The sequence below is a fragment of the Coenobita brevimanus genome, chromosome 49 (assembly GCF_032717465.1).
Source record: "Coenobita brevimanus isolate Jiangsu-jjx chromosome 49, ASM3271746v2, whole genome shotgun sequence".
Classification (NCBI taxonomy): Eukaryota; Metazoa; Arthropoda; class Malacostraca; order Decapoda; family Coenobitidae; genus Coenobita; species Coenobita brevimanus.
Window position 1 is genome coordinate 658531 of NC_137002.1, and position 13082 is coordinate 671612.

At 40.2% G+C, this 13082-nt stretch overlaps 1 protein-coding gene and 1 non-coding gene across 2 annotated transcripts; both read right to left on the minus strand.

Moving 5' to 3' along the window:
- Positions 1-219: 219 nt before the first annotated feature.
- On the minus strand, positions 220-7881 carry LOC145399441 (uncharacterized). The gene is made up of 2 exons (XM_080272057.1): positions 7864-7881; positions 220-1295 (listed from the first exon to the last, which is right to left on the minus strand). Exon 2 carries the CDS (start codon positions 1291-1293, stop codon positions 220-222), a length of 1074 nt encoding a protein of 357 aa, XP_080128183.1. The 5' UTR covers positions 1294-1295; positions 7864-7881.
- A 4188-nt stretch (positions 7882-12069) lies between these two features.
- Positions 12070-12141, minus strand: TRNAH-GUG (transfer RNA histidin (anticodon GUG)). The gene has a single exon. It is a non-coding gene; the product is annotated as a tRNA-His (tRNA).
- Positions 12142-13082: the final 941 nt, after the last annotated feature.

Consider the following 13082-nt stretch of genomic DNA (forward strand, 5'->3'; position numbering starts at 1 on the left):
ACAAAAACAGCCATTTCACAAGCATATATGAACACCACATTTATAATACAGTTATTTCATTTCTTTAACTTTCTGTCAAGGCACTTTAAAGATATTTGAATTTTAACATACAAAATACTAATACTACTGGCAAGAAATATTCATCACTGAATGTACTGTATTAAAAAAGTAAAGCTCCACAATGTACATAATCACTGACAGTACTTCTATCAAAATCCCTCATGGATTGTCTGACGTATCTTGTTTCAGGTCAATTTCCTCAAACTTGTCACTACTGGATGTCCAGTCATGGGAACTGTTGCCGGCATTAAGTTCTGCCTCAGCTGTGGCCGTTTCTCTCAAGCTGCGCACACGCCGTCGTTTGCTTAAGTACTTTCTCATCATGTCACATAGCTGTTTGAAGTCAACATATACCACCTGCATCACAGAGAACATGTGGTAGACGTTCTTCACAACAAATGGCGACACAGCTACTGATAATCCAGCCCAAAGGTAGATTCTTATGACAAAGAATGTGAAGTTGATCAACCACAAGTGACACAGTTTGTAAACAATGGAGGAGACAACACAAACGGCGCTACGACCATAGCTACTTCGGCTAAGTTTCACAAGTGCGATGGCTGGAAGGAAGAAATTCACACAAGCAAAGCCGATGATTGCATTCTCCAGGTGTAGCGGCAGAACAAGCTTGGACTCTGATTGAATCAGAAGACCAAGAAAAGTGACAGAGTCCAAGATCTCAAAGGCTGTTCCGTGAGACAGGAACTTGATGTACCGCTCTTGTTCAGTGTCAGTTTTTGTCTCAGTTTGTCCTTCCACAAGAAGAGCAAAGACTATGGCTGAGACTGAAATAGTAGCCTTGAGCAACTGTGGACTCAAGCTGTCATCAGGGCTTACTGTATTGGGCATCTCACTCTTGAAAATTATGGCAACTTTGGTCACCAGGAGGGCAGAATATGCCACCCACACATAAAATGGCAGAGCGTAAGGTCCTAGAATCTTAAACATGAACCTTGTTTGTGAGTTATTAGGCACTTTTGACTGGTCTACCTGAGCGTTCCTTTCTGCCTTACAGTTGCGATACCCACCTGCCATTGCCGCAACAAAAGCAAAAATCATAAGAAAGTCTGGAAGCAACCAGAAATAGTTGGCAATAGCTGTGTGGTCATTGGCGAGGATGTAGACATCGAGGAGAATACCCTGTGAAGTGACCACCACCAGCAGCACACTGGTCAGCAGGGTGTGGTAGAGCAGGTCCCGGGTAAGGGTGAAGGGACACACGCCGCCCGCCATCTCTGTAATACACACCATATGTTAAGACTTGTCATCACTAAGTACCACACTCATGAGACACTCTCCTACACTCCCACTGGTAACACACCACACTCACATTACACTCATATGCAACACTCAAATTACAGTATACCCTTATATACCAACAGACATATTATTAACATATCAATTTCATTATACTCCTACACACAACACTCAAATGACACTATTATATACCAAATGCATTAATACACCAATCACATTATTATTCTTATACAGTTTACAGCTTAAATTTGGGAGGGATACATCATATTCCTTATTTTTTGGCCAAAACATTATACACAATACTCAAATTACTTTCTTACACACCAACAGCCACATGATTAAACGACCACTGTCACATTTTACTCAACTCTTATACACAACCATCAAATTATGTTCTTATACAACAACTACCACATTAAAAGACCACTGTCACATTTTTATCATACCCTAATACACAACACTAAAATTACAATCTTATACACCAAGAGCTGCATTATTAACATACCCCACTCATATAAAACTCATACACCACACTGAAATTGCACTCTCATACACCAATGGCCACATTATTAACCCTCCTCAGGTACACCTACAGTTCTTCTTACAACTTAGGCACACCTGGGTCAGTCACTCAACTTTTTAAAAATGCTGTAGTGACACACAAGTTTCAAATGAAGAATTCCTGAATATCCTAAAATGTATTAGGTCTTATCAGTTACAAAATTATGCAAACAAGTTTTGATTCACTGAGCCCTCCACGTAAAAAAAAAAAAAAAAAAAAAAAAAAAAAAAAAAAAAAATTATGGCAGCCACCATACACAAAAACAAAGAACACCATAAGCCTAGCACTTGCGTCGCAACTTGAGGGATGGAGGTCCTTCATTATGGGCTGAGTGGATCTCCATAAAAACAACCTGCACTCTCAAGAATGAAAAATACTCCCCCCTCCCCAAGTACACCTGGGCCTCATAGACCCAACATGCAATTCTTAGTGATATATTGCAAATACATAGAGACACGAAAGTAACCCCATACACCGTGCATAGGCACAAAAAGTTAGGAAGCTATTGAGAAGGTCAGGGCATCTATAAGTTACTGAACTATATCAATCTATCTATCTAATGCCAGATGCCTTAATCCCGTAGGGGATGGCCACAAACAAATAGCCTCCATGTCGCCCTGTCCACCGCCATTTCACTGCCTTGCTTCCAGAGCACAATCCATTCACTCATATACCCCTCCACTCCATCCCTCCATCTCATTCGTGGGCTCCCCATCCCTCTCTCCCTCTCCACCTCACTCACATACACTCTCTTCATCAGTCTCTTACTCTCCATCCTCTCTATGTGGCCAAACCACCTAAGTGTAGTTCTCCCAATGCTTTCTATCACATCTACATTCACATTGCAATGTTCCTTCACTTCTTCATTTGTCAGTCTGTCTCTCCATGTGACTCCATATGCTCCTCTCAAATAACTCATTTGCACTGCTCTAACTACTGACTTGTGTCTTTCCAACAAGGTCCAAGCTTCATTTCCATACATTAGAGTTGGTATCATAATATCATAATACTGTCATGCAGCGACTTTTTTACTTCCATGCTCACTTCCCCGTTTCTTATCACTGCTTTCAAAGAAACAGCAACCTTTCTTCCTTGCTATACCCTTTCAAGCACTTCACCCTCTAAACTTCCATCCTTACTCATCACACTACCCAAGAACTTAAATATTCATTTTCCATTTCCTCCTCATCCAACCTAAATGTACATTCAGTGACTTCATTTCTCTTGAAGACCATAACTTTACTCTTCCTTGCATTCACCTTTAGATTCTGTTTCTTTCAAACTCATTCACCAAGCCTTGCAGCTCCCTTTCGTTTTCACTTAACAACACAGTATCATCTGCAAACAACAGTACAAGGAGTTTCCAAACACTGCCCTCTCTCATTAGGGCTGCTCCAACATCCACTGCCCTACCTTGTATCTCTAACCCCATCCATATACAAATTTAACAACCATGGAGACATGACTCATCCCCGTTTCAATACAATATTAAGACAGAAAAATTCACTCAGTTCACTATCCACACGCACCGCAGCCTTTGCACCCACATACATACTTTTCATGGCATTCAACAACTTCCCATTTACTACATATAGATATTCTTAATACTTTCACCATTCCTTGTCTATCCACCCTGTCATATGCTTTCTCGAAATCCACGAAGGCTGCATACAACTTCTTTCCCTTCTCTAGAAACTTTTCCACTAAAGACCTAAGGATGAATATCTGATCTACACAACCTCTTCCCTTCCTAAAATCTCCCTGTTCTTCTTCAACTAATTCTTCTGTTATTTCCCTAACTCTGTCAATAAGTATCCTACCACATACTTTTCCTATTACACTTAGAAAAGACAAATGCCACTATGATTACCACAGGGAAATAAATATACCTGACTTTCAACCCTCCGGGACTCTATCTTCCTCCCTGGCCAATCTGCACATCTTCCATATCCATTGTACTATCTCTTACCCATGCTTCAGCATTTTATGTCCCACTCCATCAATTTCTGGGGCTTTCCCCATTTCGACACTCTTCATCGTTTCCACTACTTCCATCCTACTGATCTTTTCCCCTTCTCACCTCCCTCCTTCTCCCAGCCACTTATACAAGCACTACTTTCATTCTCTATGTTTAAAAGATCCTCCAAGTGTTCCCTCCATCTGCTCACTTTTTCTCCCTCTCCACTAGTAATCTACCACTTCCATTTTTCACTCCCCGACTAACTTCTTCATCATCCTGTCTAATTCTCTTTACCTCTTTCCAGAGCATTTTCTTATGATCCCTCCAATTCACACTTAAATTCCTTCCAAATTCCTCATCCACTCTCTTCTTGATCTTTTCATCTCTTTCTTCCTCTCTACATATAACTCTCTTCCATCTCTCAACTTCCTCCATGCCTCTGATTCCCATCCACTCATTATATGCTTTCTTCTTTTGTGCCACAGCTTGCCTCACCTATTCATTCCACCATACTGTTCCTTGCATCCTCTCTTGTCATCTCTTTACCCCACACACCACCTCACATGCTGCAAAATCTTCCACCTCCCCCATCTGCTCCAGATCATATATACAGTATATTTATCCAATTGCTCCTCCACTTCTCTTATATTCTGCCTTTTTTCCATCCTCTTGCAACCTTTCTACCCTCCCTGTATGGACTACTTCTGCTTGTCCTTCCCTCCTTCTATTCTTCCATTGCACCTGAACCCTGAGTTTCACCACCACCAAGTGGTGGCCAGAAAGTCCACTCCTCCAACCTCTGCATGCTCTTGAATTAATTACATACTTTCTCATTCTGTCATCCACACACACACATAATCAATTGTTGCCTTCCATTCATTCAGTTCACCAACCCCCTTCTCATCATTCACCACTTATATTTTGGATCATTATGTGCCTAAAGAGGGTATTGGCTATCACCAACCCCCTCCCCACATTAAAGTCCATTAAAGCACTACCATTCTCATCCACTTCTGCAGGCACACCCCAATCACCAACTATATATTCCATCTACCTTCACATTCCCCACTTTTCCATTCATATCTCCAATTGAATACTCTCATTCTTCTCAAACTTTTCCATGCTTCCACATTTGCCCAGAACACCTCTCACTCTGCTTGCACGATCTTGCACACACACACACACAAAATCAGCCACATTTGTAATCCTACTTTCAATCTTACCCACACAATCCTTGAACCAACTGATTCATACCCTCTTACATTCTCCTTCCATTTCTTGCATACAACAATAAATACTCCCTCTTTTGCTCTCATGTTCACCTACTCCTGCACATATACCCAAAACCGTGCTCTCACTCTCTCATAATGTCAATCCACATAAATTACATACCATACATTATATGTATTTTTTATCAAGCATACTGGTCTGTCACACGCATATCTCATTGTGGTTCACACCTAAGGCACAACTGCACAAGCCAAGAACATACAAAGTGAGGGGTTAGTAGGTTACTAAGAAGTACAATGCAGGACGAAAATTAAATCAACAGTTAATTAATCATAACAGTTACTTAATGCATTGGCTACTGCAGATAATCTTGCAAGAATGTACAAATATATATATATATATATATATATATATATATATATATATATATATATAGAGTGTGTGTGTGTGTGTGTGTGTGTGTGTCAACAAAACATACCATATAATAAAATGGGGTACTGTACACTTAAGAAACACAGTTATCATGAAATTCTTGCTACTGTTCAAGATATTTAAGCTAAGTATGTATTATCATGTGGCACTGCAAGTAAAGGTAACTGATGTGTTCCAGAAATAACAACTATATCCCTACAATTAGTCCTATGGTGTATAATAAATGACTGCACATCAAAGCTGGGACTGTAGTGATCAAACGGGCAAAACAGGTGATCATACATTGAAAAATTATGCTTTATACAGGGTCACAGCAGTCCTAGGAGCAAATATGACAATCTTATTTTGAAAAAAAGAAAGGAGAAAAAAGAAAAAAGTGCTAAACTGTAAGATCATATAAGTAAATTATCACATAATAGTCAACCACAAAACAAGGTATACCTGTACAGAGAGAAACTTACAATTCATCTTAAGTAGCAATGGAACAATAATAAGCAATTTGCTGCAACAACTGGTGGAAAAAAAATATATATGTATATGGTGACTATCAAAGCACAGTACAGTAGTACATATCTACTTTCCAAGATGTCCTTCACAAGGATGACTATGACTGAAATGTCGTCCACAAGGGGTGACTACGACTGCACTCTTCAGGTTTCTTATAGCCTGTAAAAGCATTAATGTGCTGCCTACAAATCTGGACAGCTGAATTTTACTCAGCACAGTGAAACCCTGTTTTTTCGCTGAAAATTTTACCTAAATTACTTCACACCAGCAGGATAAATCAATAACATTATCAACCTCTGACTGCTAGAATTTCTCCCACTAATGTCCGATCTTCACCTAAATTAAATGGATATGGGCATTCTTAGCTCAGAAAGGATTAAAGACTGGCAGCATAAGAGTGTAGCAGCAGCTAAAGATTGTACAGCATGAAGAGACCTGGTGCACATGGCTGAAATATGAATTATGCAAGCATGTACACTGTATGAAAAAAAGTACTGTACTGGGTATTGCACAGGAAGGGTCCAATGATATCCAGAGAAATCAATACAGCTCGATGTGTCCTGCAAAGATTAATAAGGTACTTGATCTTGTTAACATTTTATATCAAAACAGTAGTGACCAGGAAAGTCACATATTTGGGGTGAGCTTATCGGGCATTTTGTAATAGCCATCACCAGTGATGTCAAACTTTCATGCAGCGTGTACTGTACTATAAAAAGTACTTTTTGGAGCAAGTGTTCAAAGCCTGAGAAAACAAAATGAATGAATTTATATTTTTTTGTCAAAATATACAACAGAGTGGAGGACGTACACAAAATACTCATCATACAACACACCTGAAACTGCTGAGCTTATCGTCACCCCTGGCTGGCTGCTATATTCACTGTTCCAATGCTTCCAATAAGTCTGACCTCCAGTTTGATAACATCACATGAAAACCCTCTATATGCATGACATCAGCAGCAGACATGGGCTGAAAAAATACCGTATGATGTTTACAAATTATAAGCAACCTTATATCCCAATATTGTACACAGTAATCTTTCATATGGGCTAATAATGTGTTGGTTTCTGCATGACTAGGTAGAATATTGGCTAAAACTTTTCACATTTCCTCCCTGCACTCCAATAATGAGGCAAAAATGAACTAAAAATTTAAATGATCAAAACACATTTTCCAAAGCAAAAAATTACCTCTTCTAACACCCTGATTCCAAAGATGCAATTTTAATTCCTGCTATCAGCACATAATACTCACCTTCCGTGAAACTTTTCAAACTGAAAGGATTACATAAAACATACTGAACCTCTTCATTGCTAGAGATACTCCCTAAGCAGAGTAAAACCATCTGGAGCTTGAACACATGAAAAAACTTACTGACTGGCAGGTGTTCAGAAGGCTTTGATTCTACTTTTACAAGCCTGATATTCTCGAGGATACACTACGTCATGCAGGAAGCACTTAAAAGTATATCACCAATCATTATCTGCTTCCTAGAACGATCACGTCATCTCACTGCTGCAACATAACTTACCACTACTCCTGGCCTAATAATGCAATAAACCTGGTCCTGCTTAAATATGGCGTCAGTAGGGTGCACATGCTAAACGGACTAAAACGTTGCAATCACGTAATCGAACCTTATCGTACGTAAATGTCATGCTGCGAGAGGAACTTTGACAGTAACCAACCCGCACTCACACACCCTTATACCGTCACCACGTAATTAAAAACAGGTCCAATACCCACCAATCGCTGCCCAAAGACGTCCTGACTATACCATACTAATTTCACTTATCGTCTTAGCCTGTCACCGAGAAATTTTAACGATATTCACGTACCAGGAACTCCTACCTGTTGCTCAGTCGGACCTCCATACGCATCTGTTTCCAGGTAGCATCGTTTACACTCGTCACATTTATTTCGCTCCCACTATACATAAAACTATACTACTGAGGGATATTTATGCATTATATTGAATACAGTGGGCATATTACACCGTTCTCAACTCAAGAGTGTAAGGAAAAACATTTCTGAGAACATATTTGTAACCTTGTTCTAATCATTGTTTTGAGATAGGATGCCATATACCTCCGCGGCTTAAAATTCTGGCAACAGCAGCATCTTGAGTACCTTGATGTTAGCCTTGCTTTCTCAAGTGGTATTTTACTTCAACAACATTCGCCTAATGTCAAACGCTCAGTCTCAGAGTTTACTTTACGTGGCCATGAGGAAAACTAGGGCTACGGCAACTGATTTATACAGGCGCATTCGTCGACCACATTAACTGCGTCGCGCCACGAAACTCAAATGGGAGATGGGGTAAAAGTGGGCATGGTGAGGGAGGGGATTTGGGTGGGCAGAATCTGATAGGTGGTGGGTCCGGTCAATGAAAGTATGCCCTGCGAAAAGGATGTAGTAGGATTAGTAGTCTAATGGCAGTAAAGGCTTTAATTCGAAATTCCTCCAGAAACGTCAAGTATTGGAAAATAATTGAGCGTGGGGGGGAAAAAAAAAAAAATGGGTGGGGAGGGGTTGGGGGGTGGCCACAGATGATGAAAATTGAACAGCTCAACAAACTAGACAAACCTTCACCAATGAAAGGCCTTGGACTCGGTAATCCACAAACACACACACACACACACACACACACACACACACACACACACACACACACACACACATTTGCATGGCTAAATGAATTTACTGAACCTGTACCGGCCTCCATCTAATAACTTTTCATGGAAAGCTTGAGAAAAGGCGGAGCGGACAAATTCTCAGAAGACATATTTAAAGCAATAAAAAAAATAAAAAAAATGAAGCATAAATGGGGACATTCTGAATAAAGATAAAACAATCACTATACTCGTAGTGTTAAGATGAAACTCGTTATCACTTCGTGCCAACTTACCACACTGACATCATTATGCATTATTATGGTACTGCTGCACTATAGTATACCCTCCTTCAAAATACTGTACTTGACAATACACACCCTCCATAGCCTACCATACCCCAATACGAAAATGATAAAATCCCAAATCATACCCCATCTCCTTACATCATATCTAATACTCAAATTTTTATGCATTTTGGGTCATCCACTTCAAAAAATTATGAATCATCCAAAGACAATTAAAATAAGTGATCCCTGATTAACTTCTTCAGCCAATCACAAATAACGCCAGATGACCCAAACTGACCTACAACTCCCTCACTGTGCCCTTTGACCACAGGGATCTATCGATGTGTGTGGCTGGGGTGGGTTGATGGTAAATGCATGGCCAAAGCTTTATCATAATTATTATTTTTTTCACTCTTTTATTCATAACATCTCTTCTGTCTGAACCCCAAACAGTATTCTGGTATTATGATAACTGGAGGGCTTAACTATAACTTTTTACACAATTATACGTCATCCAATCCTTTATTTTCTCATCATGCGTGCGGACGCCTGGGAATAAGCTACTTAGTCCTGGCAATTATGGTATGAGCGACCAGAGATCCATTCAGTTATATGATTACTACCCAGTGTAAAAAGCAGTTTCCTGGGCTGCAAGAAATCATTAATTGGGCCTGTCATTCAACGCAGTCACCTGAAACTAGCACTACATCAACTACTGACAGAGCGATAAGCAACGCCTACATAATCACGCCACGCAGCGGGCAACACAACACATCGATTTCAAGCCTCCCCTCCTGACATTCACCCATCAGGGGTAGCCTTAGTAGACTTGGAAAAGAAATCACCCAGCCTCCTCAGTTACCAGCACAGATTCAAGTTAGATGAAGTCACAGATAACAAGTACCATGTTTGTATAATAGGCCCACACAACTTAGCACACATAATCAAGCACTGAACAGCACATGCCACACTAAGATGCAGACACAACATCAATGGAGTAAGGAACCTATGGGAAGAACTCACAGGGGCAGTAGCTTACCTGTGGTTGATGGGTCTGTTTGGCCAGGTGGACTGGGATTAAACAACACCTACCACATCACGAGAACAGATGGTGGGTGTCTCCATCCCCATCTATCAGAGAAAATGAGAAAAGTGAGTGGATGGTGGGCACTTTCAGCTACCAGTGATAATGACAAATAATGATGCTCCACAAAGTTATGAAGTTAATAATACGAATCTGTTTTATGTACTGTACAGCAGAATTATTTACAATTCTCTTATAAGCTTCCAAATAAGTTAGGAACATGAGTTCTGTGTAATTATAATCCTGATAGATTTAGCTGAACATTTAGTCTTAAGACGAAAATACAGTACAAGAAACGACTGTTAGCTAAAATATACAGTAATGTGTCATTTTCATCATTTATGCAGGATTCCAATATACAGCACACAAATGTTGACAAGATGAAGTATGACATGAGAATGATCAAGCGTATATTCCTGCTGGCTGCAAACAATGTAATCTGATCTATCGTATTTTCTTACCGGAATAAGCTTTAGTCCACAAGTATTAATCTAAACCTTCTATCCCTTCGATTCGAAACCATCCCCTAAGCTAAATAAAATTGTCTGCCAGTGTTAGAGTAAAAATGTGTAACCATACTAATGATGCCAAATCACTAGACCACCAGGCATACTGTTTGGGTTTGTTGAAGAGAAAAGTTACTGTTGTTGCGGCTGCAGATTAATCTGAGCATGAACCCGGTGAACTGGAGGCACAAACTTCCGGTCTCCTGCAGCCCACCATTCTCCTTTGGGAGGATGGAGAAGGAGCACAGACGCTGCCGGGTTATATCAGTGCTACCACGTGAAGCGTCCCTCTCCAACACCAGAAGAGGAATAAATAAGTTAGATTAAGAAGAGAGTTCTTGTACCTGCGTGCAGTGATAGAAAAGAATGGTATACATGCATAAGATGCTGAGAGTATGGTGGCACAGTTAAGGAAAGTGTTTATTAGTACAAAACAATACTAATAAGGTAACTTTGGTAATTAGTCCTAAGATAATTATGGTGATTCTTAGTCATGTCTCTGAGGTATCCATACAACATTTGTCGGGTACCTAGGATAATTACAACACTAGTAAACAAGGAAATTATTAAAATGCTAGTAAGGTATAATTATCACAACACTAGCTTAGTAACTAATAAAATTACAACACCAATAACTAATACTACAAATAAAAGGTAATTACTAATAAGGTGACTACAATAATTATCACAACTCTAGTAAGGTAACAAAGATAATTCTGGCAACATTAGTAAGGTATTTAAGTTTACCATTACTAGAAACTAAGATAATTATAATTATAACATTATAACAACACTGGTGAGGCAACTAGGGTCATTATAGCAACACTAGTACAGTAACTATGATAATTACAGCAACACTGGTGAGGTAACTAAGACAATTACTGCAACACAAGCAAGGTAACTAAGGTATTTCACACCATTCATGACACTCCCAAGCTTCACCCTTTCACATCCACACTCCCAGACGATTTGACTAAGCATGAGAATTTTTTCATCTGGATGGGTTAGATACAGCCTTCATTAACTCCACTAATGTAGGACCCTTCCATGTAGAGTAAAATTATAGGGAGAAAGCGAAATATACTGAGTGAGAGAGAGAGAGAGAGAGAGAGAGAGAGAGAGAGAGAGACCAATGGAATCACACATCACATTATTTTCATATATTAATACAAGAATTTATAGTTGAAAATTAAGCAAAAATATGTGTGGTTCTTTGACACAAGCTTGGCCTAGATTTTCGTCCTTCTGCTGCTTATTTCACGTATTCCAATCGCAGAATAAGACAACGCGACGGCTCTACATCCATTGCATAGCTCTTCTTCGTGACTAGCACCATGTTCTTGCGTTACTCTCTTGCTACAACTCAGCCTTCAGGTCGGGGAGATGGCAATTTTAGGCCAGGTTAGAGTAAAAGGGGTTTAGTTTATTATTTACTGAGAAAATGAAAAAATAAAGATAATCTGAGAGAGGAGAATTATATCTGTGACGTAACTCTGACTTCCTCTAAGCTTTGATTCCTCTCTCTCTCTCTCTCTCTCTCCTCTCTCTCAAAATCTCTCTCCCATTGCCGTGACCAGGATTCGAACCTGGGTTATTGCGGCCACAACGCAATGTACTAACCACTATACGATCACGGCCGCCGGGGTGATGGTAGTAGTGGTGGTGATGGTGGCAGTTGTGTTAGTGGTGATGGTGATAATTGTGGTAGTGGTGATGGTGGTAGCTGTGGTAGTGCCGGTAGCAGTAACGGTGGTAGCTCTGGTGATGGTAGTTGGGGTGGTAGTGGTTGGTGTGATGCTGATAGTGAGGTGGTTCTCACTAAATGACAGTGGAAGTTGCTGAGGTAGTGGTGATGGTGGTAGTTGTTATTAATGAGATCTTACCCAAATTGTGGTAGGTATGCCGAACTACTGGTAGGTAACTAATTAATGTGGTAGGAACAGTGGGTTTTAATGGTATTGAGATGTCGGTAGTTAAGAAGTTAGGAAGTTTGGTAGAAATTAAGGGTAGGTACTGCGTGGGTAGGGAAGTAGGTAGGTAGGTAGGTAGGTAGGTAGGTAGGTAGGCATGAAGGTAGACCAGTAGTTAAGTAGGCAAAGAGGTTGAAAGACAGGTAGGTTGGAGGTAAGCGAGCAGAGACAGACACGAGTAAACACTGTTGGAGAATAACACACACACACACACACACACACACACACACACACACACACACACACACGGTTAAGTAGTGGGTAGATTGAGGGAAATTGCCCAGGTGTCAACACTAATTTCCTCAACTAATTACTGTACCTTATCCACCTACCTAGTTACATATCTACTTACCTACCTTGAGCAGTCATCTACACTATAATGGTGTGTGTGTGTGTGTGTGTGTGTGTGTGTGTGTGTGTGTGTGTGTGTGTGTGTGTGTGTGTGTGTGGATGTTTTCTTCTTACACCTTCTTTTTAAGTTTTGTAGATACATTTCGAACTTATGCAATCCCCCCCTCCCCCAATCAGAAGCGTAGGGACCCAGGGCGTGGATGCCCAACCTTGCTCGCCCCAAAGTGGCATTATGTAACCAATCTACCCCAACCAAC

Excerpts from the sequence above, each read along its gene's own strand:
- LOC145399441 (XM_080272057.1), bottom strand. The coding sequence starts at position 1,293 with ATGGCGGGCGGCGTGTGTCCCTTCACCCTTACCCGGGACCTGCTCTAC.